The sequence below is a fragment of the Sinocyclocheilus anshuiensis genome, unplaced genomic scaffold (genome assembly GCF_001515605.1).
Source record: "Sinocyclocheilus anshuiensis isolate Anshui unplaced genomic scaffold, SAMN03320099.WGS_v1.1 scaffold319, whole genome shotgun sequence".
NCBI classification, from domain to species: Eukaryota; Metazoa; Chordata; class Actinopteri; order Cypriniformes; family Cyprinidae; genus Sinocyclocheilus; species Sinocyclocheilus anshuiensis.
This window is the reverse complement of record NW_015552566.1, coordinates 1686292-1714241: the sequence shown is the minus strand read 5'-3', so window position 1 is coordinate 1714241 and position 27950 is coordinate 1686292. Positions and strand designations below refer to the sequence as shown.

The 27950-nt window shown below is 36.7% G+C and overlaps 3 protein-coding genes across 3 annotated transcripts in view; all 3 read left to right on the top strand.

The window, feature by feature from the left end:
* LOC107664947 (leucine-rich repeat-containing protein 75A-like) overlaps positions 1–12849 on the top strand; it is a 21416-nt gene extending 8567 nt beyond the window's left edge. Inside the window, exons 3-4 of the mRNA XM_016455648.1 lie at positions 1897–2009; positions 12021–12849. Coding sequence (XP_016311134.1) covers positions 1897–2009; positions 12021–12849 — 942 coding nt within the window. The remainder of the gene's footprint in view (positions 1–1896; positions 2010–12020) is intronic.
* A 3347-nt stretch (positions 12850–16196) lies between these two features.
* Positions 16197–18209, top strand: LOC107664936 (adapter molecule crk-like). Its single transcript, XM_016455635.1, has 3 exons — positions 16197–16751; positions 17252–17829; positions 18056–18209. The coding sequence occupies exons 1-3, from the start codon at positions 16532–16534 to the stop codon at positions 18191–18193; spliced, it is 936 nt and encodes a 311-aa protein (XP_016311121.1). The 5' UTR covers positions 16197–16531; the 3' UTR covers positions 18194–18209.
* Positions 18210–22819: 4610 nt separating this feature from the next.
* LOC107664946 (14-3-3 protein epsilon-like) lies at positions 22820–27370 on the top strand. Its single transcript, XM_016455647.1, has 6 exons — positions 22820–23050; positions 24755–24954; positions 25038–25144; positions 25266–25472; positions 25709–25845; positions 27070–27370. The coding sequence occupies exons 1-6, from the start codon at positions 22987–22989 to the stop codon at positions 27120–27122; spliced, it is 768 nt and encodes a 255-aa protein (XP_016311133.1). The 5' UTR covers positions 22820–22986; the 3' UTR covers positions 27123–27370.
* The last annotated feature ends 580 nt before the right edge of the window (positions 27371–27950 follow it).

The window sequence follows — 27950 nt, the reverse complement described above, 5'->3', positions numbered from 1 at the left end:
AAATCAGTTTAAACTTATTGGAAAAGATTAATTTCTATCAGTATGAACTGACCACCACACAGAATATGAAGAATATTAAAAACATTAGGAGTCAGCTGTCTTCTGCAGTCCTTAAGGTATCAGCACAATAACACACTCAGCAAAATATCGTCTAATTATCGTTATCGATAAAATCCCATAAAATATCGAGATACAATTTTTTGTCAATATCGCACACCCCTAACTGCGATAGGCTAACCGAGACTTGTCATTTGCACTTATATATTGTTGCTCATTTGTTCGTTTTGACTGCTTTTATTGTCCTCATTTGTAAGTCACTTTGGATAAAAGCGTCTGCTGCTAAAAATGACTAAATGTAAATATATATATATATATATGTGGTGGTGGGCCGCCTGGACCAAAAAATGCCTGGGCCGATTTTTTGTCCCAGTCCAGCCCTGCCAAAAATCATTAGGATATTAAGTAAAGATCATGTTCCAAGAAGATATTTTGTAAATATCCTACCTTAAATATATTAAAACTTAATTTTTGATTGGTACTTCATTTGGACAACTTTAAGGTGATTTTCTCAATATTTAGATTTTTTTTGCACCCTCAGATTCCAGATTTTCAAATAGTTGTATCTCGGCCAAATATTGTCCTATCCTAACAAACCATACATCAATGGAAAGCTTATTTATTCAAAAATTGACACTTATGACTGGTTTTGTGCTCCAGAGTCACATATGATAGTGTAGAGTAGACAGGAAGCAAAGGGGGATTGAGAGAGGGGGGTGGGATCAGGAAAGGTCCTCGAGCCGGGATTCGAACTCGGGACACCCACAACGCAACATCGTTATATATCAGCACACTGCCCACTAGGCTATCGGCACTGACAAGAGTTTGGATTAAATGTAATATTTTATCAGCTTTTGTCATTTTTATTAGTTTTTTTTTTTTTTTTTATAAATAGAGCTTTTTTTTTATAAATGTAGCTTTAGTCATGTTATTACTTAAGTTTAAACTAATTTTGTAAGTTCCCAAGGCAGCATTTTAAGTTTGTTTTATTTTATTTTATTTTATTTCTGTAAACAAAAATTATTTGTAACATTTTACTTAACAGTAACAACACTTATAGAAATGTTTACATGTATTTTGTAATTAAATTCATTAGTATCAATTGGTATTAGATATTGAATTTTTTTTTTATTTAGATTATCACTGCAGTCATCTTTGAATTCATATACTGTAGTTTATTATAAATAATCAACAACATTAAATATAATCTTTACCAAATCTCAAAATGAATATCCATTTTCATACTAAATTTCTAATTAATCCTGAATTCACAAAATAGTATAGAATTTGAATATTTATTAGCCACCTATTGGTTATCATCCAGAATTGTAATATCAGTGCATCCTTAGATTTAATTATTGGCAGCCCTGCAGGAATATGCGGCGCTTTTCTTTTCTTGGTAATTTATGTGTTAAACATTGGCAGAAATAGTTTGTATCTAGAGGAGTGTGGCAGTTACTTGAGGCAGTGTGTGTATGAGTGTCCGTGTCTCTGCAAATTGGATTGCTTTAGGCAGTGATGAATGTGAGTTAAAATAATAAAGCTTTCCAGAGATGGCCATACAATACATCAATTTGTCGCTAATCCATTACATGCTAATGCATTTTACCAAATCACATGCATACGCACTCCCTAACCTCAGATGACCTAATGATAGAGCCAGACTGTGTTTGTGACATGTCGGTCAGTCCATATAGCTTTGCTCCTCTGTCATCATAAATGTCAAAGAAATTAGTATTTTACCTTGAGGGCTCAGATACCCTGATCTTCTGCCAGTTCCCATTACCCTGCTGTGTGTTACAGCCTGATTGATGTGGTCTCTCTCCCTGTCTTTGTCAGGAGGGAGATGCTTTGGGTGCCATGGAGAAGGTGTGCCGTCAGCTGACCTACCACCTGAGCCCACACTCCCAGTGGAGACGGCAGGGGCTGCTGAAGAGAAAGCCACAGGCCTGGTGAGAAAGCAGAGCTGACAAGCAGAGAGGGGGTCTCAGATTTAGGCAGTGAGGGAATATGCTGCCTTACTTTCCTCAGTACAACAATAAGTTTTTTTTTACACCTCTTTTCTTTTTGTTTCATCCTGACTCTTCTCTCTTCTCAGGGCTCCCACAGTTATGAAAAATGTGGTAATAAATTAATATTTGGAATTTTGTTGAGATATTAAAAGTGGGTAATTCTATAGTCAATATACATTTTTTTAGTTATCACACACCAAAAGTTTGGGGTCGGTAAGTTTCATGATCTCTTATGCTCACAAAGGCTGCATGTATTTGATAAAAAAAATGAATGAATGAATAAGTAAATGAATAAAAAGAATACAAAAACAGTAATATTGTGAAATATTATTACAATTAAAAAACTTATTTTTTTCATTCATTTTAAAATGTAATTTATTCCTGTGATGGAAAGCTGAATTCTCAGCAGCCATTACTCCAGTCTTCTGTGTCAGTCTTCAGAAATCAATGAAATATGCTGATTTGGTACTCAAGAAACATTTATTATTATTAATGTTGAAAACAGTTGTGCTTCTTAATATTTTAGTAGAGACCATTTTTTCAGGATTCTTTGATGAATAAAAAGTTTGAATGAACAGCATTTATTTTAAATAGAAATCTTTTGTAACATTATAAATGTCTTAACTGTCACTTCTTATTAAATTAATGCATCTTTGTAAATTAATTTCTCAACAACAACAAAAACTTGCCGACCCCAAACCCTTTGAACTGTTTGCTGAATATATGCTATATTATCTTATAATTGCTTAGTATATATACTATATAAAATATTTTATATCATATAAATAATAAATAATAATAGTTTAAAAGTCATGTAAAAGTAATGAGCCCCTGTTATGAATAGTTGTTCATTCTCAAACAAAACTCTTCTGTACGTTAAACCTTGCATGCAAGCCATATTAATGTACAATTTGTGAATCATTCTTTTTAATTGATTCTTTTCAATTAATCAATCACATGGATTCATTAGCAAAGTCCTTATGGACATTTATGTCAAAATTTGTCTCTTTCCATTCTTTTTCGGGCTCCTTTTGTTTCTTTTCTTATTTTCTGTCTAGGTCTCTTCTGCCACATAATTACTTTCATTTCACATGAAAATATTGCATTTAACGCTACATTGTAAATTGTATTGATGCCTGTATCCTTCAGCCCACATACAGTAGCCTAGTGGCTCACAAGTGCCTCACTTTGTTCATTAATTAAAGTGATTAGTTGGTTTAAAAATAAAAGGCTTTCCGACTTTGCAGAGCAGGCAGTCAAAATGAATCATGTCTCTGCCAGTTGTTTGTCCATGTACTGATTCGTCAGCACTTAGGGATTAATTACGCTTTAAAAACCGCACGGCTAATGGAGCGTTTCATTTGAGGATTGGGTCCTAAGGTTCTGATATCCCCAAATTGTTTTAATACACAATATCTCGTATTATATCTCCAAGACAGCTGCGTATACCATCCAAATCTCATCACCTGTGAATTGGGCTTTCAGCGGTTTCCTTTCCGTCCATTGATGATAAGAGCTGTGTTTATTCTGCAGAGTGAGTCAGTGAATGAAAGAGCAGCCTCCCACTGTGTTTTTGCTAACACATGGTTCTGTGGTGTAGACTCATACTTATGTGGCTCCTTTCCAACTGCCATTAATATAGTCAAAACACAGACTGTGTAATGTGTAAATGAGGAAATACTAGGCGGTATTTATTTCCTGTGTCAATGGATACACTTTAGATTAGCTGACGCCTTTATTCTGTTCCCTAACTTATGTGTGCAGGGATAAAACAGCTGAAGTCCCCTACCGCAGTTCATTCACTGCATCAGCTGCTGTGGTTAAGCTGGAAAGTGAAGGCATGTGTTCTGCGTAGACCGGATTCGATACCTTCTTCCTTTTATCCGCTCCGGTTGTGTTGTCTAATCCTCACCGGGTGCTTTTTGTTGATGGAGCACTGCTGTTTGTCTGAGTCACACCACACACGGTTCTTTATTTGTTACGCTTATGTTGTGTACTGTGGTGTGGTGTTGCAGATGTGAATGCAGCTGTTGGGGTTTAAAAAGGGAAGTGTTTCTCAGACAGCGTTCGCACCTCTCCTTGGGTGTGTTGTCGATACTTGTGTGCCTCTAAGGGTCTCCTTATTCTCTGTTGAAACGTCCTCAAGCGCTTTTGTTTGTTCTGCCTGAACTATGAGCTTACTGATGAGATTTCATCAGATCGGCAATAACGGGACTGTCCTGGGGAAATAGGAGGTCAAATAATTTCACAGCCTGAAGGTGCAAAAAGGCAAGAAAAACAAGCTCAAATAAAATGAAAATGATGTGACTATTTTCTTAAATTCTTGTGTTTTTAAAAATCTGATTTGATATGATATGATTTTCTTTCTTGTATGGATTACAAAAAGAGTAGCAGAATAAGCAAGCTGCTCGTTTCTATACAGTGCAAGTGAATGGTGACCACTGCAGATTTTCAAGTCAAGACTTTAGTGAATTACAAAATTGGTCTGTTTCTCAAATATAGCTCTTGTAATAGCAAACAAGTAATATAGATCATTACTTTTATGATGTTTTTATTATGTTAGGTCACTGTTCATTTTCATTGTATGGAAGACAAACTGTAAAATCCCCTACACCGTTAAAAATAAAGGTGCTTCACGGTGCCATAGAAGAACCTTTTTGTCTAAATGGTTCCATAAAGAACCTTTAACATCTGAAGAACCTTTCTGTTTCACAAACAGTTCTTTGTGGCGAAAGAAGGTTCTTCAGATTATAAAAAGGTAAGAAAGAGATGGTTCTTTAAAGCAGTGTTTCCCAACCTTTTTTTAGTCGCGGCACCCTTTGGAAATTTTACTTGTGGCACCCTACAAAATTAATTTTGTCACAATATTTGAATTTCTAACTTCGATATGATAATTTGAAAGTATAGATATTCGGTACAACAGGGAAGAACTGCTTTTTTTTTTTTTACCAATTATCCAAATAATGTTTAGTCCTAGAAAGCTATTATTATCAGAACACGTGAGCATAACATAGCGGTTAGCAGATCAGTGAATGAAAGGGCAGCATTACCAGAGTTGCCCATATACCACACCATGTTACAGTAGGGCTATTGCAAACAGAAACAGTACTACATAGATGTTTCCTGTCGGCTCGATTTTTGAGCGGACTTTGCTGTTCCGATGAGCATGAACGGTATATGAGTGGAGCGAGCGGAGCACACACACGCATAGAGCGGGATAATACGCAGAGCGTCACACCATCTGAAAGTGAATCCTGAGCGGTGAACTAATTTTCGGCAGCCGGAATTTCGGTGCATCTCTAATTATGGGCGACATCAGAAATGGATATTATATAATAGATGCTTTTTTTGAACATTTTAGCAATTTAAAACTATTAAAAAGAGATTTTTTACACGGCACCCCTGCTCTCAACAGACGGCACCCCGGTTGGGAAACACTGCTTTAAAGAACCTTTGACTGAATGGTTCTTTGTGGAACCAAAAATGGTTTTTCTATGGCATCGCTGTGAAGAACCTTTTAAGCACCTTTATTTTTAAGAGTGTATGGTGAAAAGAAATGGCGAATTTTATTTTTAATTCCCTTTAAGTCTCCTGTTTCTCATATTTTTCTCCTGGGGAAATGTCTCCAGTACTCTCAAATGTTTTAAAAGATGCTTTATTTTTTTATGAACTCAAACATTTCTAATTCATACAAGTCTCATTTCTGTCTTTTTTTTTGGAGAAATATTTGAGATTAAGTACTTACACTCTTTAAAAAAAAGGTTCCAAAAGGGAGTTTTCACAGTGATGCCAGAGAAGAACCATTTTGAGCTCCCCAAAAGAATCTTTTAGTAAAGAGTTCTTATAAGAACCATTTTTTCTTAGTGTTAAGAGCATTTTAATAATCTAGAGAACCTTGCTTCACTATAAAGAACGTTTGGTGCAATTAAAAAAGGTTCCATGGATGTTGAAGGCTTTTTTCATGGAACTAAAAATATCTTATATCAAGATAGTGTTTGATATAAAAATATCAAGAATCTTTATTTTTAAGAGTGTATATTCAATGTGAGGTTTGAAAACGCGTCCTATATTTTCCTCTGGAAAAATGGAAATTCAGTAGTGTCATCTTATTATTATGTATGCTATTATAATACTGATTCATATTTTAAATTAGTTTTTATTTTCATACTTTCTGTTTTCATTTTAAATTTAGTATAAGTTTTAATTTAATGTGCTTTTGTCGTTTTTATTCGTTTTTGTAATATTTCCATTTAGTTTTATTTTTATGACTTCATTTTTATTTCAGATTTAGTTCTGGTAATATCAGTACTTCAACTTAAAATTATTTCATTTCTAATTTTCAAGGTTTTTTAAGTTGCAGTTGTTAATCTAATATTAATATTTGATTTTACTCCTTTATTTTAATGAACAAAAACATTTTTTTACATTTAGTTAGCAATAACAACAGAGAAATACAGCCAAGCATTCATAATGATTTCATTTTTAACTCTCATCATTTTATGTCTCCTTCAGTTGCCCTTCTCTTTCTCTCTCCCTTAATGATTCCTCCCTCTCCGCTCTAGTAATGGCTAAGAGCTAACATGACCTTAACCTCCTCCACCGGTCAGAGTGAGACAGTCTCTCAGACAGGTGTCCCATTTTCTCGGAGAGAATTCACACGTAACAGATGTTGGGCTGCAGTATGTGTGTGTTTATGTGAGCAATGCATTACTCATAGTGTGTGTGCAGTTTAATCTATGTGCCTCCATGCAAATATTTACACTAAAGCTGATTTGCAATTCTACATATAACCAGAGGAAATTATAAATCTGCTCCGGATGTGTTTATCTGTTAGTTTACATGCATAATAGCATGCATTTAACTTCACATACTGTATTTATATACGATAAAGTGTATTAATTAACACAACTGTATACATCGAGAGTTTAGCACAGAAGAGTCCAAATCAGATGTATAGACCTGAATGTTTCCATTAGGATTTTTTTAAATCTTGCTCATTTGCATAAGCTTGCACAGTCACAATGCCAACAGTATCGCCCACTCTCACTGAAAATAATATATTAGTCGACTGTCAAATTGTTAAATGCAAATGGAACAATAGATATCTGAAAGCTGTATTGTTATGCAGTTGCGTAAACAAAAAATATTGTTAGGAGTATTTGGATCGCTTCTTCAAAACAAAACTGGTTAAGTGGAATCTGATATGCCATAGACCTACTACATGACCTCTATTGTTTCATGAACTGAAATGTGAAACGCATTGCCCTCGTCTGGTCTGCATGTGGCGAAGCGTCTGCAGTCCAGTGGAGACCCTTTAATCCATAACAAGCAGCCCACGGCTGTCAGGAGCCAGTGAAGAATGTCTTCCTCATCTCAACACAGGCAGACCGGAGCTTTCTGGATCATCATGTCCAGAGGCGACAGTGTTTTATCTAGCTTTAGCATATGATCTGCCTCCATAACACCCACATTAATAGCAAACACACTGGTATTTGAGGGGAGAAGAAAGATAGAGAGTTGTGTTAAACGAAAAAGGGATTTGAGAATGTAAAACAGGAGTAGAAGAGGGTGTGGAATAAGGGCTGTTGTGAAATCATACTGTCATCCCTCAGGCATGTCTTCTGAATTTTCCCTCCTATTTTTCATCCCTCTATTTTCTCCTCATATGATCTCTTGAGTCGTTCTAATGCTGCCTCTCCTCGACAGATTACCTCACAGTTCTGCCTTTTGCTAGATTTTCAGTGGCTTAAGCTCTCGTTTCGTGCCTCTTTCTCGCTTGTCGTCTTGTCCTCTTCTGCTCACGCTCTATACTGCCTGAGAGCAGAAACAGCAGGTTCTGAATGTGGCATAATGATGAAGTTGCAATAGGCTCTTGATATTCATTCCTTACAGCTTTCTGCATCTCTGGCTCTTTCAATTTCATTCCCTGTCTGTCTTTATTCGAGCAGTGACTTTGACGTTTCATTTGGCACATGGCAACCTGCCTCCAATTAGTGGTATCTTTACAGTGATGCTTTTGTATTGATTTGCACAGCCGTCCAGACAGCTGTCATGTCAGAGTCATTGATGCCTGAGAGGCTGAGTAATAAAAGCTGTTTGACAAAAGAAATTGCTTGAACTTAATGTTTAAAATTCACATAAAGTCATTACATAGAGAGCTTAAACATAGCTGCTGGCACTTTCCATGAATAGTATACAAAATTGGGCCTGAACATCATAAAAAAACAAGTTGGTGTTTCAGGTGTAAAAAGGTTATGTTATTTCTTATTTGTCACAGTTTTATGGTATTTTTTGTAATGGGGAAAATTATTACATAAGCATGTAGTATTTACAAAAAAAACGACATCATAAAAACAGTTTTTATTACAATGAACTGAAAATCAATTTAACAGATTATGCCAAAAGCTTGACATTTTGTATGATTAGGATATAAAGCTAAAATAATGGGACACCAAAGTGTACTGCATTCAAGGAAAGTGCTTGCGCTATTTTAAATGACAGAATGTGTTGTTCATAATACTAAGCAACATTTTAACTAGAAATGAAATGTTAGTGCACACATTCAGTTATCCTTGCATCCACTGCAAAAGAGGGTTTATTTCAGGATTGATTTCAGTGATGGTAATCCTTCATTTTGCTCTGAAAGTCACAGTGATGACCTTTCATCAGTGTGTTGGAGAATAGATCAGTATAATGATAGACTCTGCACTTAATTGGTCATAATGACCGCACTTATTATCCAAGAGTCTTCAACATATCATCGGAGGGTCTTAGGCCATTTTTAATGACCTACATTCACATTTTTATATGTTTGAAAAATGTCTCTTATGCTCACCAAAGGCAGTGTTTATTTGATCAAAAATACAGTGTGAAATATTATTATTAAAATTTAAAGTAGTGCTGTCAAACGATTAATCGTGATGAATTGCTGTTTTTGTTTACATTATATATGTGTGTGAACTGTGTATATTTATTATGTATATATAAATACACACACATACAGCATATATTTTGAAAATATTTATGTATATATTTATATTCATATAATTTATATCATATATAAATATATTTAATATATAAACGTAACATATTTGTCTTAAATATATACATGCATCTGTGTATATTTATCTATACATAATAAATATACACAGTACACACACATATATTATGTAAACAAAAACTTTTATTTTGGATGCGATTAGTCGTTTGACAGCACTAATTTAAAGTCACTCTTTTCTATTTAAAAATATGAAAACTTCATTTATTCCTGTGATGCCAAAGCTGAATTTTCAGCAGGCATTACTCAAGTCTCCAGTGTCACATGATCATTCAGAAATCATTCTGATATGCGCATTTGCTGCTCAAGAAACATTTCTTCTTATTATTTATTTTAAAAACAGTTATGATGCTTAATATTTATTCAGCGTTTATTTGAAATAGAATTGCTTTGTAATGTTATATTTGTTTAATGCATCCCTAATTAAAAGTATTAATTTCTTTATAAAAAATCTTACTGACCCCAAACTTTCGGAAGGATTTTTCACAGCACACACCTGCTGCCAGATTGATAATTAGATCATTTTAATTAGAAAAAATGCGAAAAAAGTGTAGAAATTGCTGCAGAAATGGAAAATTGTAGAGTTGCTCATCATTCTCTTTGTTGCATTGTGCTGCATTATTGTTATTGAAGGGGCGATTTAAATTTCAGATCAATTAAAAAGCTACATTAAGTAAATTAAGCATTAAGTAGATTGCTAAATCTCTGATTACACACAGCCTCATATATCCTTTCCTGCTTTCCAAGCAGTCAAAAGCTTCATATATTGCATAGGAAAAACAATAAAGTTATTACTTGGGTGACTCTAAGATCATATGCAACCAGTGATTCCTCAAATCAGAGAGTTATTTAAGCAATTTTGGCATTTGAGAGATTTTTATAAAAACCTAAGAACAGTGTAACAGAAGTTTTTTAAATTTAGCTACTTTTCAAATTGTTCGCTAAAGTCACGTGGCAGATACCATTTTGCTAAAAGATAGTTTTAATATTTCTGCTTAACATCCCTCCGTCGTTAATGAGAACATTTGGAAATGATCAAATGCAGAAGAGAGAATGTAAGTGGGTCAGATGCATTCAGGGTGAGATTGCTGAGAGAGTGAAAGGCTTTTTCCCTTAAAGAGCGTGGGATTCGGGATCCTGGCCAGTAATATCAGGAGAGTTGATATCCTTTTCTGGTTTAGCCATTTCCTTGTCTTTGCTGCTGTTTTATTTGCTAGGTCAGTGACAGGATCAGAGCGGGGCAGGAAATATATCATTCAGAATGAGCATAGCATGTCAAATCAGGATGGTTATTATTCCTCTCTCTTCCTCAAATGCCAGTTCAATAAGATATATGCATGTCCTGGTGTGAATTCGCGATGGCCATATTATGAATTAGTATTCTCGCCGTTTCTTTTCTCGCTTTCACTCTTTCTCTCTTCAAGCTGTGGTGGCACACTGAGCTTATTATGAGTCTGCTGCATGTGCAGCGGTTAAAGCAATGCATTTGTTCTCTCTTATTTAAAAAATCAGCTCCTCTTCCTGCCTTCATCTTCTGTTCCCCACTCTCATCTCTCGTAGGTTCTTAATCCATATTTGACAATAACAACTGACATCGTGATTAAATTAACTCTTAAATTCTATGCTGTTCGTATTTCCAGGGGCTGTTTTGAATCTGTAATGCATTTACAGAAAATGAATGCTTTCAATCAGGTCTCAATTTCCCTCAATGAGACGATATCTCTGAGTTTTAATAAAATGTTAAAGCTGGTATAATACATTACGCTGCATAGACTATTCTTTTATTATTATTACTATAAAATTTAGTTCCTCAACAGTTCCTTTGTGCTCTTCTCGTATAGGGCTGGATAATTTAGTTTGTTCCCGCCCTACATTTCTTCTTTAGGCACTAATGACTGTTACAATTACTGTAGCAATTTCAAGTACTTCCATTTGTAGAAATGTAGTACCACATTAGTATGGATGGGAATTCTAATAATTATAATACATTTTATACAACGTATTTTGTTGCCACAGGAAATGTCCACACTAAAAGGTCTTATGTCAGACAGCACAGGGTTTGGAAGAGTCCATTTAAATATGTGAGCAGAGCTGCTGTTTATATGTAGGGTCCAACACTAAGTTGATGCCGCACCTGCCAATGTCAGTGAATTAAGATAATTTAATGACCAATGGCCATAAATATTTTTGTCATAATAATATTTGTAAAAAAATAAACTAAAAAAAAAAAAAAATTTATTAAAATATTATCTGTATTATAATTTATTTATTAAAATAATTGTATATTTTATATAATTTTATATTATCTATTTATTTACAGTATTTCAGCAAAATTGCATGTTAAAAAAACATGAATGAGACATAATGTGATTCTATTTCTTGTATCTTAGAAATAGAATCTTAATTTAAGAACTTATGAAATCCAATATAGTCAAGCTCTCTCTCTCTCTATATATTTTTTTTTTTTTTTTTTTTTTTTTGAAAAAAAAAAAAAATGTATGTTAACAGTGTTTATGTCATATCAGTCCGTCAGAAAAAGTTTTTTTTTTTTTTTTTTTTTTTTTTTTTATGTATTCAAGGTAATTGATTTAAAAAGATGCAAACATAACAGAGTCTATTAGTTATTAAATTGATTGTACGTTTTTTTTATTTTTTTTTTATTTATTCTTTCATGTATTTTCAGGGCCAGATTATAATTTTTGCCACATTATGTTTCAGTTCCTAATGAAATTACCAGCAGATGTGTCCTAGTTTTATTAGTGAACTGCTAGGAATTTTAGAATTCTTAATATTTTCTCTCCTCCGGTTCTGATTTATAAAATTCAATGAAAAGTTAATTCCCCCACCTCCACACACATTCTTACTCTCTATCTGCTTCTTTTTCTCTTTCTCAGTCTGAAGTCAGTTCTTTCAAGCCCTCCCTCCAGTAGGACATTAGATCTGTCTGGCATCCCTCTTGGAGTGAAAGACATGGAGCGTCTCTGTGCCTACCTGCATCACCACGCGTCCCGCATCGGCAGCCTTGAGCTGGGCTTCACCGAGCTCACAGACGATGCCTTCCTTCTGCTCCTCCCTACGCTGGCGTCTCTTCCCCGCCTTGAGACGCTGGCCCTCAATGGCAACAGGCTGACCCGTGCTGTGCTCAAAGAGCTCACAGACACACTGAAAGACCCAGACAGCTTCCCCAGCGTCACCTGGATCGACCTGGGGAACAACGTGGACATCTTCTCCCTCCCACAACCATTTCTGGTGAGCCTGCGCAAGCGCTGCCCCAAACAGGGCAACCTTCCCACCATCCTTGAGTTCGGCGAGAGCCAGGCCAGCGAGCCGGAGGGCCGAGTGGATGAGGACGATGCAGATGATACAAACAGGACTGAGAGTATGGGAGAACTCAGATCTGAGGTAGAAGAAGAGATTGACGGTGAGATGGAGATCGAGGACATGGTGGAGAAGTTGCTGGACTTTGACAGGGAGGTGCAGGGCAAGGAGGACGAAGACGACAGTATGTGGACCTTGGAGGAGCAGCGGCTGGTAAAAGATCCAGTTGCAAAGCGGAGCAAAGAGAAAAGGCCGTCCAAAGCAGAGGGCGAAGAGGACTTACAAAGCCAGTCTTCCCATCTGTCCTGCTCCAGCCAGTCACAGCACTCTTCTGGAGCCATCGAGCCTTTAAGAGAAGATTCTGTCCCAGACCAGTTAGCGTGTCATTCGAACAACCCTACCTGATTGCAGCCACTGTCTTATTTGATTAGATGCTGGTCCCTTTAAGAAAAAGAGAAAGCGTGACAGGCTTGTTTTCAGACTGGGATATCCATGAAGTCATGGGATTCAAAAGGTTTTATAGGGTTGACACTCACAGTAGTTGTCTGTTGTTGCAAAGGAGAAATTAATCGCTTGTGAGGTTAAAAAAATATCAAATATAACTTCACATTCAGGTTTTCCCTTCACTGTCATGTACATTTATAGATCCAGTCGCAAAGCAAATAGCAGAGGGTGAAGAGGATGTCCAAAGCCAGTCATCCCATCTGTCTTGCTCCAGCCATTCACAGCATGCTTCTGGAACCATCGAGCCTTTAAGAGAAGCTTCTGCCCTAGACCAGTTAGCATGTCATTCAGACAACCCTACCTGATTGAAAACACTAAGAGTCTGTAACCTTCGTCCCTTTAAGAAAAAGAGAATGGTAGAGCGTGACAGGCTTGTTTTCAGACTGGGTTACCTATGAACTCATGGGATTCAGCAGGTTTAATAGGGATGACAATCATGGCTGCTGTCTGTTTTTGCAACGAAGAAATTAATCACTTGTGAGGTACGAAAATATCAAACATACCTTCTTATTCAGGTTTTCCCATTCACTGTCTTAAAAATGTAAAATATCCAGTCACAAAGTGGAGCAAAGAGAAGAAGGCATCCAAATCCAGTCTTCCCATCTGTCTTGCTCCAACCAGTCACAGCACTCCTCTGGAGCCATCGAGCCCTTAAGAGAAGACTTTGTCCCAAAACAGTTAGCATGTCATTCAGACAACGCTCCCTGATGGAAGCCACTGTCTAATTTAACTAGTGTCTGTAAACTTCATCCCTTTAAGAAAAAGAGAAAGTGTGACAGGCTTATTTTCAGACTGGAGTCATGGGATTCAGCAGTTTTTATAGGGTTGACAATCACAGTGGTTGTGTGCTGTTGCAAAACAGAAATGGATCACTTGTGAGGTACAAAAATATCAAATATACCTTCTCATTCAGGTTTTCCCCGTCACTGTCATAACCATGAACCTCTGTGTGCCTATGTGCCTGTTCAAAACCCTGCTGGAAGAAGCATGTGTGAGTGTAGGTGCACATTTAGATCAGTTAAACATGCTGGATATAAGCAGATTGGCTTGGCCGTCATGAATTGGTGTGTCCATCTATGCATCTGACCGTCGCAAGCATCATGTTCTCTCCAGCAGTGGAAAACAACCTAAATTCTATTCAGTATCGTCCAATGAATATGCATGTCCCGGGTGTCAGGTGGATGGGATGCAGATGAGATCATATAAAGTGCCCCTAATTTATACAGTGGAAAACCAAAATGTCTTGTCACACTGTTGGCCCAAAACAATATGCTTGTTTGATACAGAGCAGCGGGACTGAAGCCAAAGAGAAAAGACTCACTCCACGGACAAAAAGAACGTGTCGTTTGGCTATATGATAGTATACAATACTGTTATTCTGTTGTTGCTGCTTGACATGGATTTTGAAGACAATGTAAGGTTTCTCAGCTCAGTTCTTTAGAATAGATCCTTTAAACACAAAAATGATATAAAGGTTTAATTTCTTTTTATCCACTGTTATTAAATGATAAAGGTATTTCATAGTATAAACATCTATTTAGTGCCTAATTATATTACATTGTTCAAATGTAATTCAAACTAGTTCTGATATGCCAGTAAATTAAAGTATTGTTTCAATGACAGTGTATATTGATTAGACAGATTTGTCTTAATGGAAAATAGTTGTTTTAATTCATTATTTAAAATTACTTAATTGAGAATTAGGATTTATTATATCCATTTATACTGTACTACTTTGTATATTATCATAATATGCTTACATGCAAAAATCTTGTTCAGTGTTTTTTAAGTGGAATTATCTCCCTCCCCAAATGATGGTTTATACAATTAATTCATTAAGTCTAATTGCTCCTGTGATAAAGTTAACCAATATATTTCAGCTTATCATGTCATTTTATGGTCACCAGGTAGCCTCAAAATCTCCTGCTGTTTTTCAAAGCCATACTTCTTGACAAGTTCTGCCATTACAGAAAGGGAATTATATATTGATAAAAGTGCACTGAAGAGCTGTGATCAATGAATTTTGTCTGTATTTCTGTATTCCCACAATGGTTAATAAAGAAAGGAGAATGATAGGGATGACAAGGTACAGCAATATGTGTATATGATTATTTGTAAACAAAACAAAATGCATTTGACTGTTGCCATCAAAATCAATAAACCATTAACAAATATAAAATTCATTTATGCATTAAACAGTACATAAAATGTTAGACTGTTAGAACTGTGGTAAAAAACACGTACACGTTTTTATTGCGTTTGTGCACCGGAACATTGAACTGTAATTGAACGGGACTGGTGGATGGAGGACTGTAAACTATTAGTAATCGATGTCGACATCTAGTGGTTGGCAACTCGTGCTTGGACTCTTTGGGCTTGGGCTTGTTTTATGTAAACGACAGCGTTTACGTACTTCCGTTTTCTTCCGTGCAATTTACAACACAAACGACCTTTGAGTATTAGCAAATGAGGCTATAAATTGTTCGATAAGAAAATTAATTTATGAAAATATGGACCAACAAGGCCTATAAAAAATACAATTTATACTGCTGGAAAATATTTTTTAAACAACAACTCTTGTTGATGACAGCTGGTTTCCAGTTGGTCATTGGCTGGTCTAACATATAACGTTAAGTAGACCATTAGAACAGCAACAAACCATACTAGCCGGTCAAATCAAGCTGGATGGGAAAACATGGTAGCTCTGGACAGCCAGATGGTGACAAATTAGGACTAGTTAATGACCAGACCAGCTATAAACCACTGGGCTTTATTGTAGAGACTATCGTGATTTTGAGAAACACATTTTATTTAGCTTAATTTTCCGTTCAGATTTTAACAGAGCGGAAATTTATCTTTGACACTGGCCAGAAAAATACATACACATTATCAAACACAGATCCAACAAATTACTAAATATATGGATTAATAATAATATGAATACGAACATTGTTAATCATTTGGATGTAAAGACGTAATATATATATATATACACACACACACACACACACACTAGTAAATAAATGTAAATATATTACAAAGTTAAGTAAAACAAAACCAGATATGTTGACATAAAACCACAAATTATCTAGTAAAAGTAAATAAAATTGTAAAGTCTTTAAATGAGACAGAAGAATATTCTGCAGAATACGGGGCTATGGTCTCATTTTCAACATTGACCGCATCAATATGGCTACCTATAGGCGCCGTCTGAATTGACTGTGTTATTGCATCACTTCCGGGAAATAAGGTCAAAATTGTTTCCCTTGTCCGCCATTTGAAATATTTGAACTTCCTTGTGACAACTTCCAATGTACGTTTTGGTTTACACTGAACAATTATCAGAGGATCTGGGCGAATAGTCGTAGTTTTTGCGTCTCATGCACGTTGGGATTCCGACGTCGGCTGTTTTCTTACCCGATTGGAGCAAAAAAGCGCAGAAAAGTGAGCGAATGCTGCGCGGATTCGAAACGTGTTCAACAACGGAACGCGGTAAAGTTTTTGCATGAGTTGAACGCTGCTTGCGGATAAGGAGAGGCGAAGGGAAGGCCTGTGAAGCCTGGGCTTTTTTCTTGCGCTAGTCATGGCCGGAAATTTTGATTCGGAGGACCGAGGGAGCTGGTATTGGGGGAGATTAAGCCGGCAAGAGGCGGTTTCGCTGCTCCAAGGGCAGAGGCATGGAGTGTTCCTGGTGCGGGACTCGATCACTATTCCCGGGGACTACGTGCTGTCTGTGTCGGAGAACTCCAAAGTCTCTCATTACATAATAAACAGCATCAGCAGCAATCGCCAGTCCGGACCAGGTAAGCGGTGCATATAAATATACTGCCAACAACCGGACGAATAAATACTGCTTTAGCAAAACGTTTAGCAGCTCGACGAGAAACTTGTGTACTTCTATACTACGAATAGTTCTGCACATTCAGTCACATTTTTTGCGTCATTCTAGTATTACGTTGTAATTTAGTATTTTCTGTAAGATGTTTACACATACAGAGATGTTATTTTTCAGTATAAACCGTGTTTTTGATTCAGTCACTCAGATCATTTAGATATTTTAACGTGTAATGGGAACCATATGTATTTTTATGACAAAACACCCACTTTTTTGTTTGTAGACGCGGTATGCGCAGTAATGCTGAATTTATTAGCTATTATGTGTGGTATTTTAAAAAATAGTGTATTACACGACAGCAATTGTAATTATTATATCTACCATTTAGTGAAGTCTTCATAGATTAAGGTAAAGTAAATCATGATAGTCCATCCATCATCCTATGTGCTTGCCGCTGTCATCCTGCAGGACTCGCTCCTCCTCGGTTCCGTATTGGAGATCAGGAATTTGATGCCTTACCTGCGCTCTTGGAGTTCTATAAGATCCACTACCTGGATACCACCACTCTCATTGAGCCCATCAGCAAAGCCAAGCACTCGTCCTTTATCAGCATCAGTGCAGGAACAGGAGGAGCTCCTCAGAGGCTGGAAGAGGAGTACGTCCGAGCTCTCTTTGACTTCCCCGGCAATGACGACGAGGACCTTCCATTTCGAAAGGGCGATATTCTAAGAGTTCTGGAGAAGCCGGAGGAGCAGTGGTGGAATGCACAGAATTCAGAAGGCCGTGTCGGCATGATCCCAGTGCCCTACGTGGAGAAGTACCGGCCGGCCTCGCCAACATCAGGGGGCCCTGGAGGGTCTGTTGGAGGATCCGGAGCTCACGGCAACTCCGACGGCCACGGTTCTCAGTCTCAACCTCTGCTTGGCGAGCCGGGCCAATATGCCCAGCCGACATCCTTACCCAATCTACAGAATGGTCCGGTTTATGCCAGGGCGATTCAGAAGAGAGTTCCCAATGCCTATGACAAGACTGCTCTTGCTTTGGAGGTAACAAATGTAGCTTTTTTATTGCACAGTATTTTATGTGCAACACAGACACAGATGACTGATTTTGTACATTTAAAAATGTGTATTTTTATATAGAATTTTGTGAAATAAAACATGTTTTTTTGGCTTTGGCGCCTCCCAGTGGAACTGTAATTTTCTGTTTAAGTTTGCTGTTTTGTGCATTGCATTAACAAATTGTTTCCTCCATTTCTGACACTGTTGTTAGGTCGGCGACATGGTGAAGGTGACCAAGATCAATGTAAACGGTCAGTGGGAGGGTGAGTGCAAGGGAAAGCATGGCCATTTTCCCTTTACCCATGTCCGCTTGCTGGACCAGCACAATCCAGAGGACGAACTGAGCTGAGAGAGCAGACTGTCTTCCCTAGCAGCCCTTAGATGTACACTCCCTTACACACACATACACACACACTCCGGCTCCTCACACATCCTCACTACTGCCCTTTACCTGTCCGTCTCGTCATTACCTTGTGCCATTGTCTCTCATGCCAACGTTCACCGTACCTGCAACAATCCCCTTATTAGGTTTTATGCAATAATTGAAGATATTTACCAAGTAAACACTAAATTCCACATGCAACACCATACACTACAGAGAGAGGAGCATTAGTGTGTGGCTTCTTGTGAACTGAGAAAAGAGGAAGAAGCCTGCTTGGACTTAAAACATGAGCGGTTTGGTGTCTTAACAAGGAACTGTTCCTTTGCTTCTTTGAATGCGGTAGCATACACTACTTAGTGTCCTAGAACACAGCAGCTTTCACACTACAAATCATCTACTACATGAAAATATTCAGAAATGCAGATCAAACATGCTTTGAATAGTTTTTAGTCTTTTTCATTGGCTTGTCAGTCATTACTGGCTCAGTGCCGGTCAGTTGTGTCATGAAGCGGTTCTTACCGGGGCGGTACATTATATAAAAGATGGAGTAGCCGAACCCTCACCACATTTAGTTTTATTTATGCACATTTCTAATGTATACAGGATGGGCCATGCATCATTATTCACTACCGCTAACTTTGTTTTACTACATTTTCATTATATATTATCAGGAAATGCTACTTGCTCCTTTCACCATTATTGCTGTACTTGGAAGTATTACACTAAATGCAGATTTGTTGAATGTGTAACCCAAATTTCTAATGCTAGACTCAATACGTCAACATAAGATAGACTTAAATGATTTTGTTATTGTTGTTTTTAAATAAAAATCCAACATTGTGACTTTTCCACTTAAAATAACCAATGTGTTTTTGCCAAAACTTCCCTTGCCAAGGTAGAAAATACAATAAGTGGTTGTTGTAGCGACTCTCTACTACGACTCTCCAAAACTACTTTAATATTAGATCAAAAACAACCCAGCTGTCTTTAGGATCATATGAAGTGTCACACTAATGTGCAAAGCCTAACCTGATGCCTCAAATGTGTTTTGCTCAATTGATTTTGCACATGCAAGTAGCCTTGATCTATGATTGGTTTATCTGGCTATTGATTTTTGTTGTAAAACATCAGCCTCCATCATGCCTGTATTATCTATCTCAATGCAGAAATATAGTGCATTTTGTCCTTAAATGCCCAAGTAAGACGTTGCTTTCCTAATTGCCTGCCTTAATTGCAGATTGTTGTCAATGACCAAATCAGCAATGTCTTTAGCCTAATTAGTTAATAGCAACATGTGGGGAAAAGTGGAGTATATTTTGTTCAACCTTGCAGAAATGTTTCTTTTAACCAACTTCCATTACTAATGACTGTATTTGGAGAATAGAAATCGAATGTCTGTGGACAAATGTATAGATTATAACACTAATAGACAGGCTACCAGAACACTATCAAATGTTAATGTTTTTACCCTTTACCTTTATTTGTTGTTACTTTTAAAAAGAAAACTTTGTTTGGTAACAATGACAATCACCTGGAAACTGTTATGTCACATCTGTTATGTCACATCTAAATGTTAGAAAGCTATGTCGTGTATGTGTGTAGGTTAGCTGTATGTTGTCATGATGTGACAGCAAGCCGGCCATGTTATGTAATTGTCACTTAAGTCGTAATTATGAAGGACTTTGATGTTCATGATCTGTCTTATTAACTGTCTATGTTCAGTCAGAAATGACCTTGATGAAATTAGATCACTAAAATCAGTCACAAAGCAAACCTGGAGTCTTGTAAGTCTGAACTCTCACCTGTGTCCTGTGAGAATGATTTCACCTCAAAACGCACCACTTTCGTCTATGACTGAGTTGAAAGAGTAATCGAAGTCGTGTCTGTACATTTTAATTGTACCCAAAGTATTAGGTTTAGAACCTAAATATCAACACAGTAATTTTGTGAAATTAATCTTGTGTTATCCTTTATGTGCATCCAAGTCTGTCAGAACAGTGTTTTAAGTCACACAAAAAATCCTACGTTTTTGTTACAGTTTTATTCCTGTACATTAAATAAAGTTGACCCCTATAGTAATGCTACTCAAACATTTTACTTTGCTTCTGTCAGTATTTTCATGCCTTTTAATTTATTACTCTATTGTATTGAGAGCATCAACGTGATGGAAAGGATTTGTTTAATTTTCCTATTATAGTATAATTTTTCCTTTATATAATTTTCTTGTATAATATCCAGAGCCAATCTGGTTGCAAATTTGTCATTTTTATCAAAATGTGATATATATCATTACCATTTCACGATTATTGTTTGTTATTTGTGACCCTGGACCACAAAACCATCAGCCTCCATCATGCCTGTATTATCTATCTCAATGCAGAAATATAGTGCATTTTGTCCTTAAATGCCCAAGTAAGACGTTGCTTTCCTAATTGCCTGCCTTAATTGCAGATTGTTGTCAATGACCAAATCAGCATTGTCTTTAGCCTAATTAGTGAAATGTGGGGAAGAGTGGAGTACATTTTGTTCAACCTTGCAGAAACGTTTCTTTTAACCGACTTCCATTACTAATGACAGAGAATAGAAATCAAATGTCTGTGGACAAATGTATAAATTATAATGCTAATAGACAGGCTACCAAAACACTGTCAAATGTTAATGTTTTTACCTTTATTTGTTGTTACTTTTAAAAAGAAAACTTTGTTTGGTAACAATGACAATCACCTGGAAACTGTTATGTCACATCTGTTATGTCACATCTAAATGTTAGAAAGCTATGTCGTGTATGTGTGTAGGTTAGCTGTATGTTGTCATGATGTGACAGCAAGCCGGCCATGTTATGTAATTGTCACTTAAGTCGTAATTATGAAGGACTTTGATGTTCATGATCTGTCTTATTAACTGTCTATGTTCAGTCAGAAATGACCTTGATGAAATTAGATCACTAAAATCAGTCACAAAGCAAACCTGGAGTCTTGTAAGTCTGAACTCTCACCTGTGTCCTGTGAGAATGATTTCACCTCAAAACGCACCACTTTCGTCTATGACTGAGTTGAAAGAGTAATCGAAGTCGTGTCTGTACATTTTAATTGTACCCAAAGTATTAGGTTTAGAACCTAAATATCAACACAGTAATTTTGTGAAATGAATCTTGTGTTATCCTTTATGTGCATCCAAGTCTGTCAGAACAGTGTTTTAAGTCACACAAAAAATCCTACGTTTTTGTTACAGTTTTATTCCTGTACATTAAATAAAGTTGACCCCTATAGTAATGCTACTCAAACATTTTACTTTGCTTCTGTCAGTATTTTCATGCCTTTTAATTTATTACTCTATTGTATTGAGAGCATCAACGTGATGGAAAGGATTTGTTTAATTTTCCTATTATAGTATAATTTTTCCTTTATATAATTTTCTTGTATAATATCCAGAGCCAATCTGGTTGCAAATTTGTCATTTTTATCAAAATGTGATATATATCATTACCATTTCACGATTATTGTTTGTTATTTGTGACCCTGGACCACAAAACCAGTCTTAAGTCGCTGGGGTATATTTGTAGCCATAGCCAAAAAGAACATTGTATTGGTCAAAATTATTGATTTTTCTTTTATGCCAAAAATCAGGATACTAAGTAAAGATCATGTTCCATGAAGATATTTTGTAAATTTCCTACTGTAAATATATTCAAACTTAATTTTTGATTGGTAATATGCATTGCTAAGAACTTCATTTGGACAACTTTAAAGGCGATTTTCTCAATATTTAGGTTTTTTTTGCACCCTCAGATTCCAGATTTTCAAATAGTTGTATCTCGGCCAAATATTGTCCTCTCCTAACAAACCATACATCAATGGAAAGCTTATTTATTCGGCTTTCAGATGATGTATAATTGACCTGGTTTTGTGGTCCTGGGTCACATTTACACTGAAACAGCACACCATTTAATTTGTATGGTGTGTAATTGTTAGAAATACTTGTTTTAAAAAGTCTAGACCCAAATAAAATGCAATTTAAAATAACACCTTAAATGTTTCTTAATTTATAATTTTATTTGTAATATGTTCAATTGAAGCAATCAAGTGTAATCATTTACTATGTTTACTGTATGACTGACTGACTTCTGTGGAACAAAAGAAAAAAAATTAAGAAAAAAATATTTTCCATTGACTTTCTTGTATGGACAAAAAACAAGGACATTTCTCAGAATATCTTCTTGTGTGCTGATAAATGACGAGTAGCCTAAATGACAGAATTTACAAATTAAAGTTATTTCAGTTCAACGTTTTACTAAATTCAAAATAATTGTGTTCTAATGTGTTAATTGAAAAGGTATTGCATTTGGGCCTAGACTTTCTTCTTTAAACATATTTCTCACAGAATAGAACGAACGGCATGAGGGTAAGTAAATGATGACAGAATGTTCTTTTTGAATGAACTATCCCTTTAAATTCAAATGTTTCCAGTGATTTTTTTACAGAATATCGCTGCCAGTAATACACAATCTTTAGGTTACACAAAATGTGCAAAAGGCACATAGCATTCATTCTCTGTTCAAATAAAGAGGGTTTACAATCCAGTATTCGTACGGGAGAGAGGGTGTGGAGATGCTCTGTGTGAAAGTTCCCGGATGAAGGTGTAACGCCATCTTTACTCCACCATTCAAGCTGCAGCTGTTTCTCGCGTAGGGCCTGCCGGTGAACTCACACTCCTCCTTTACCCCCAATCTCACAAAACACGCTCGCCGCGCGCTGTCCAACATGGGTGACCGGGAGGATTTGGTGTACCAAGCCAAACTCGCCGAGCAGGCGGAGAGATATGATGGTAAGAAACATTGAGAGGTAACGGGAACGGTATTTTTACAAAGCGAGAGCTCATGCAGGCTAACTGACGGTCGGGTTAGCTGGCTTAATTCGCAGTTAAACCATGCGAACACCTTGTAAATTGCAAACCGATCTCCGTGTGCGTTTTAAAAACTTTGTTTCGTTTATTTGTACAGCCCGTTGATTCTGTCCATGTGATATTGGGGTAACTACAGAATGGCATATGAAGATGGAGACGTTTATTGAGGAGACAAAATGGCGGAGAGTTAGTGGGTGAGGCAAGCTGTTGCTAGCCATGGCGGAGGGGGTGGCTGCGGTCTTCAAGCCTCATGTAGGCGAAGAACGGCTCAAATATTAGTTAACACCTGTCTTAATCGACCCAATTAACCACAGTAAAGAGTTATTTCTGCATGAGGTCCTCCCTTTTCTGCGTTTACCTCCGCAGCACATTACGAGAGACCGTGGCAGTGTCTCAACCTTTTGAGCTGCCTACTTAGACAGCATTTTTGCGTATTACGGGCGCGTTGAGTTGTGATACCCAAAAATGCTGTCTAGCCAGGTAACGTTGCCTCACTTAGTTTTGAGACGCAGCCGTTGTACAGTAACGCAAAGCAAGTAATGCTTAGTAAGCTGAGATACTGTAGCTTTGCAGTGAGATTTTATTTCAGACTGTAGAGAAGTGGCTGGCAGGCTTGTGGTATTCAAGATTTTAACTATATCCTAAACCAGCAGCTATAATTGTGCCTTGTTGGTAATTTGTCTAGTTTAGTCACCCATTAACCTATGTTAGGTATCTAGGGTTTTCACTTGAACACTTGAAAGTATGCTGTAAGTATGTAGTGTGCAAGAATGATGATTAACAAAGGATATGCAGTGTTTTGTGATTGTATACTGGCAACCCATGGTGAATGCAAATAAATGTATGGTTGTTAATAATGTTTAGCCTCTCTTATTTGAGTAAATAAATAATACATACCCCATGGAGTGCAACAGTGGCCACTTACTTTTTCAGTGGTCTTGGTTTCAGAAGTATTTTTCTCATAGGAAGCCATGAAACAAACCAACCAGTTATGAGGTGAATCACAACATTACAAACTTTGGTTTTAAGCAGAAACATATTTGAGAATGAGAACGGTATGAGACATAGTAGCTTTAATGAGGGCAAAGAACTACAATCCCATGAAGCTTTGTGAGTGACAGTAGAATTCAAACAATGCAGAAATATAAAGTTGTTGATTTATTTGTATATAGAAACAGTATGTTTTAAGTTTATTGCATAATATGCATGCAAATATTTAAGTAGTTTGCTATATTTGCAGGTCTTTGTATGAGTGGGCGGGCACTTAAGAGTTCTTTTGGTTTTTGCTTGTGATTGGTGGAGATTTCTCTGCAGAATTATGGGTAATGTAGTTTTTCCACCAGAAAATCTGCTGATAAACACAGTTATTTACAAAATATATTTATTCTGGTTGATGGCTTCAACAAAAGCACGTACCATCAATTAACAACCAGAGTTATAAGTTATTGCTCAAAGTCAATTTACCTGTGAAGAAAATGAATGTGATTTTTTTTTTACTTCTGGATCCCAACTGTACTTTCTGATTGAGTAAAAATGGTATATTTCAGCTATGGTTGCGACTTGTATTCTGTTGTAAATAAATCCAGTCAGCAAAATATCCATCATGCTCCTTTTCAATTTTTCCAGAAATGGTCGACTCCATGAAGAAGGTGGCTGGGATGGATGTTGAGCTAACGGTTGAAGAGAGAAACCTGCTCTCGGTGGCCTACAAGAACGTTATTGGGGCAAGAAGAGCATCCTGGAGGATAATCAGTAGTATCGAGCAGAAAGAGGAGAATAAGGGTGGAGAGGACAAATTGAAAATGATTCGGGAATATAGACAAACGGTAAGACGTGCCCTAACTAACGTTCATTCACATAACTAGAATGATTAGTCTTACGCTTTTAACCTTTGAATTTTCATGTCCAGGTTGAGAATGAATTGAAATCAATCTGCAATGACATCCTTGATGTGTTGGACAAACACCTAATCCCAGCTGCAAATTCAGGAGAGTCCAAGGTCTTCTACTACAAAATGTATGAAAGCCATGAGTTTTTTTTCTAAGTGAATCTAAGGATGAATCGTATGTGACATAATGAAGTCACGGCTTTATTTATACATGTTTTAAACAGACCTTTTCTCCCTTTGATGCATCAGGAAGGGTGATTACCACAGGTATCTCGCTGAGTTTGCCACAGGAAACGACAGGAAGGAGGCTGCAGAAAACAGTTTGGTTGCTTACAAAGCTGCTAGTGATATTGCAATGACAGACCTTCAGCCTACACACCCCATTCGCTTGGGTCTGGCTCTTAACTTCTCTGTATTCTACTATGAAATCCTCAACTCTCCCGACCGTGCATGCAGGTTTGTTTTTGTGTTTTGGTTTGTTTTTCTGTTTTCAGATCTCTTAACATGAAGTACTACAGACAATTACAGTTTTGTAAATCTCTGTTTTTTTGAATATGGTATCTGTTTGTTACCATAGTTTAATGATAATGCTTTTGGTTACTTATCAGACCAAGATGGTATTCATTGCAATGTATTCCTGTTCACTTGTATGTTGAAACTTAATAGTTTATGGACCTGGCTGTTGATTTTAGGTTGGCAAAGGCGGCATTTGACGATGCTATTGCTGAACTGGACACATTGAGTGAAGAAAGCTACAAGGACTCGACACTCATCATGCAATTGTTACGTGATAACCTGACACTATGGACTTCAGATATGCAGGGAGACGGTAAGACGGATCATCGCAGTTTCAGATGCTAAGCCTGACAAACATGTCTTTTGAAACCCATTGGTACATGAAGGTGACATCCTCAAAAGCTCCTCCATTTTTTTCTATTTTTAGAGTGATTGTTTCAGAGTGTCCCGATTTAGGACTTGTGAGGCATAGTTTCCAACCATCTCTAATATCTGCCTTTAAAAGTGTTCAAATAGAGGGCTCTGGCTACATTGGCAGTGGAAATGTGCAAGCAAACATGCCTACTTTTCAAATTCATCCACCAGAAATGAAATCATTTTCTCAATATAATGGAGTGGTTTTAATGTTAATTGTTTCATTTTCACACCCTATTCTAGCATAAATATTTTATAGATCTAATGTAGTGTATTCAGTATATCAATCCGAAAGTTTCATTCCTACACCAAAAGTAAGACACTATGTTTTTAATAGCTCTATTGCATTTCTGTGCAAAACCAGCAGTATAATCTTTCTCTACTACATTTCATGTCATCTTGTAATGTGTCCAGACTCATGCCGTCCAACTTAACCCATCTTGCCTTTTTTCATCCCCACTATATAGATTCCTAAAGGAAAATGTTAATTGCCCACAAACTTTATTTGTAAGTGCGGCCACTTTTTCCAGCTCTTGCCCTTTTGTCCACGAATTGCATCATCACTCACCCGTTTGTAAGCTTTGTGTTGCGATCTTTGTAGCCACCAGAGTGCTATATGTGCAGCATGTCTGAAACAAACCGTTTCTGCATGATCACTGCCAGATCCTCAGTGTCCAATTGGAATGGCTGTGTTGTACAAATATATTAGAATTTGGAAAATTCTGCTAGGTTTTACGAAGAAATGTACAGTAAAGGTGTCTAAGGGTATTATCCTTTGGTTTAGGAATTGAATTATGTATGAAAGTTAAATGACCACATGAGATAACACTGCATTCAAATTAGACTTAAGCCAGATTTTTATTTATTTATTTTGAGCTTGAAAATTACATATTCTATTAATATAACATGATAAATTAATTTTATTTTTCTCACAGCATGTATTCGGTCCTTCACTATTGATTTGTTGTGATTTTTGCTTTTTATTTGGCAAACTCGTAATGCACAGATCTTGCAAGGGTTGCAAACTTGATGATGATGTGCAACAATGTACAACACGTCACGTGGATTGCGTTAAGGGACATAACTGTTAGGATGCAATAACTGGCTTTGTTTCTCTGCACAGGTGAGGAACAGAATAAAGAGGCGCTGCAAGATGTGGAGGATGAAAACCAATGAGACGACACAGCCAATTTGAGACTCCACCCCCCCTCCCCTTCCCCAGACCCCACTCACAAAGGGAGCCACCAAGCCCAACCTTATGAGTGGCACTCAACAGCTTGATGCCTCCAGTTTTCTCTCCCTTTGTTTGATTTTTAATATTCTGTTTATTAGCCCTTAAATTGAAATAAAATATACCACTCATGAAACAAACTTCAATTATTATTTTTGAATGGTCAGAACTTAAAGATTTCTTGGAGTTTTTTTTTTTTTTTTTTTTTTTGTCCTGGTACAACATTTTTCCTTTTTTAATGTTCATTTGCTTTATTTCTCAACATTTTTATCAGTTGCTGGATATATTTTGAGTTTTTCTTAATGTAATTACAGAAATTAACTTTTATTACTATTACTGATGTCTACTATTAGTTGTTTGAGCTGTAATATTTCTGTGTTAGTGCAATTATAAAATGCAGTTAAAGAAAACAATTAAACCTTTAAAAGGGCAAGTCTAAACAAAGTGCTCTTTTTGTTAATTTAGTTTTTCAGAGAAAGTCGAAGCAAATTTCTTGATATCCATGTGGAGCAAAATGCTTAACATCACCAAGTAGTAGTTGTGTAGTAACATTTACCAGTGTTCTGGACTGTAATTTGTGCTAAAATACTGTATTGCTCACATAGGCTGATGATGGTGGATGGATTGATGGATGGCTGCAGCTCTATAAAACTGAAGGAGCCTTGTTGCTTTTAGAACTAAGACAAATGCAAAAAGGTCTCCATTTGGCTGTCTCAAAAAGAAAAAGAAAAAAGCACTAATAAAGTTGATTTTAAGCCTGCATGAGTTACATG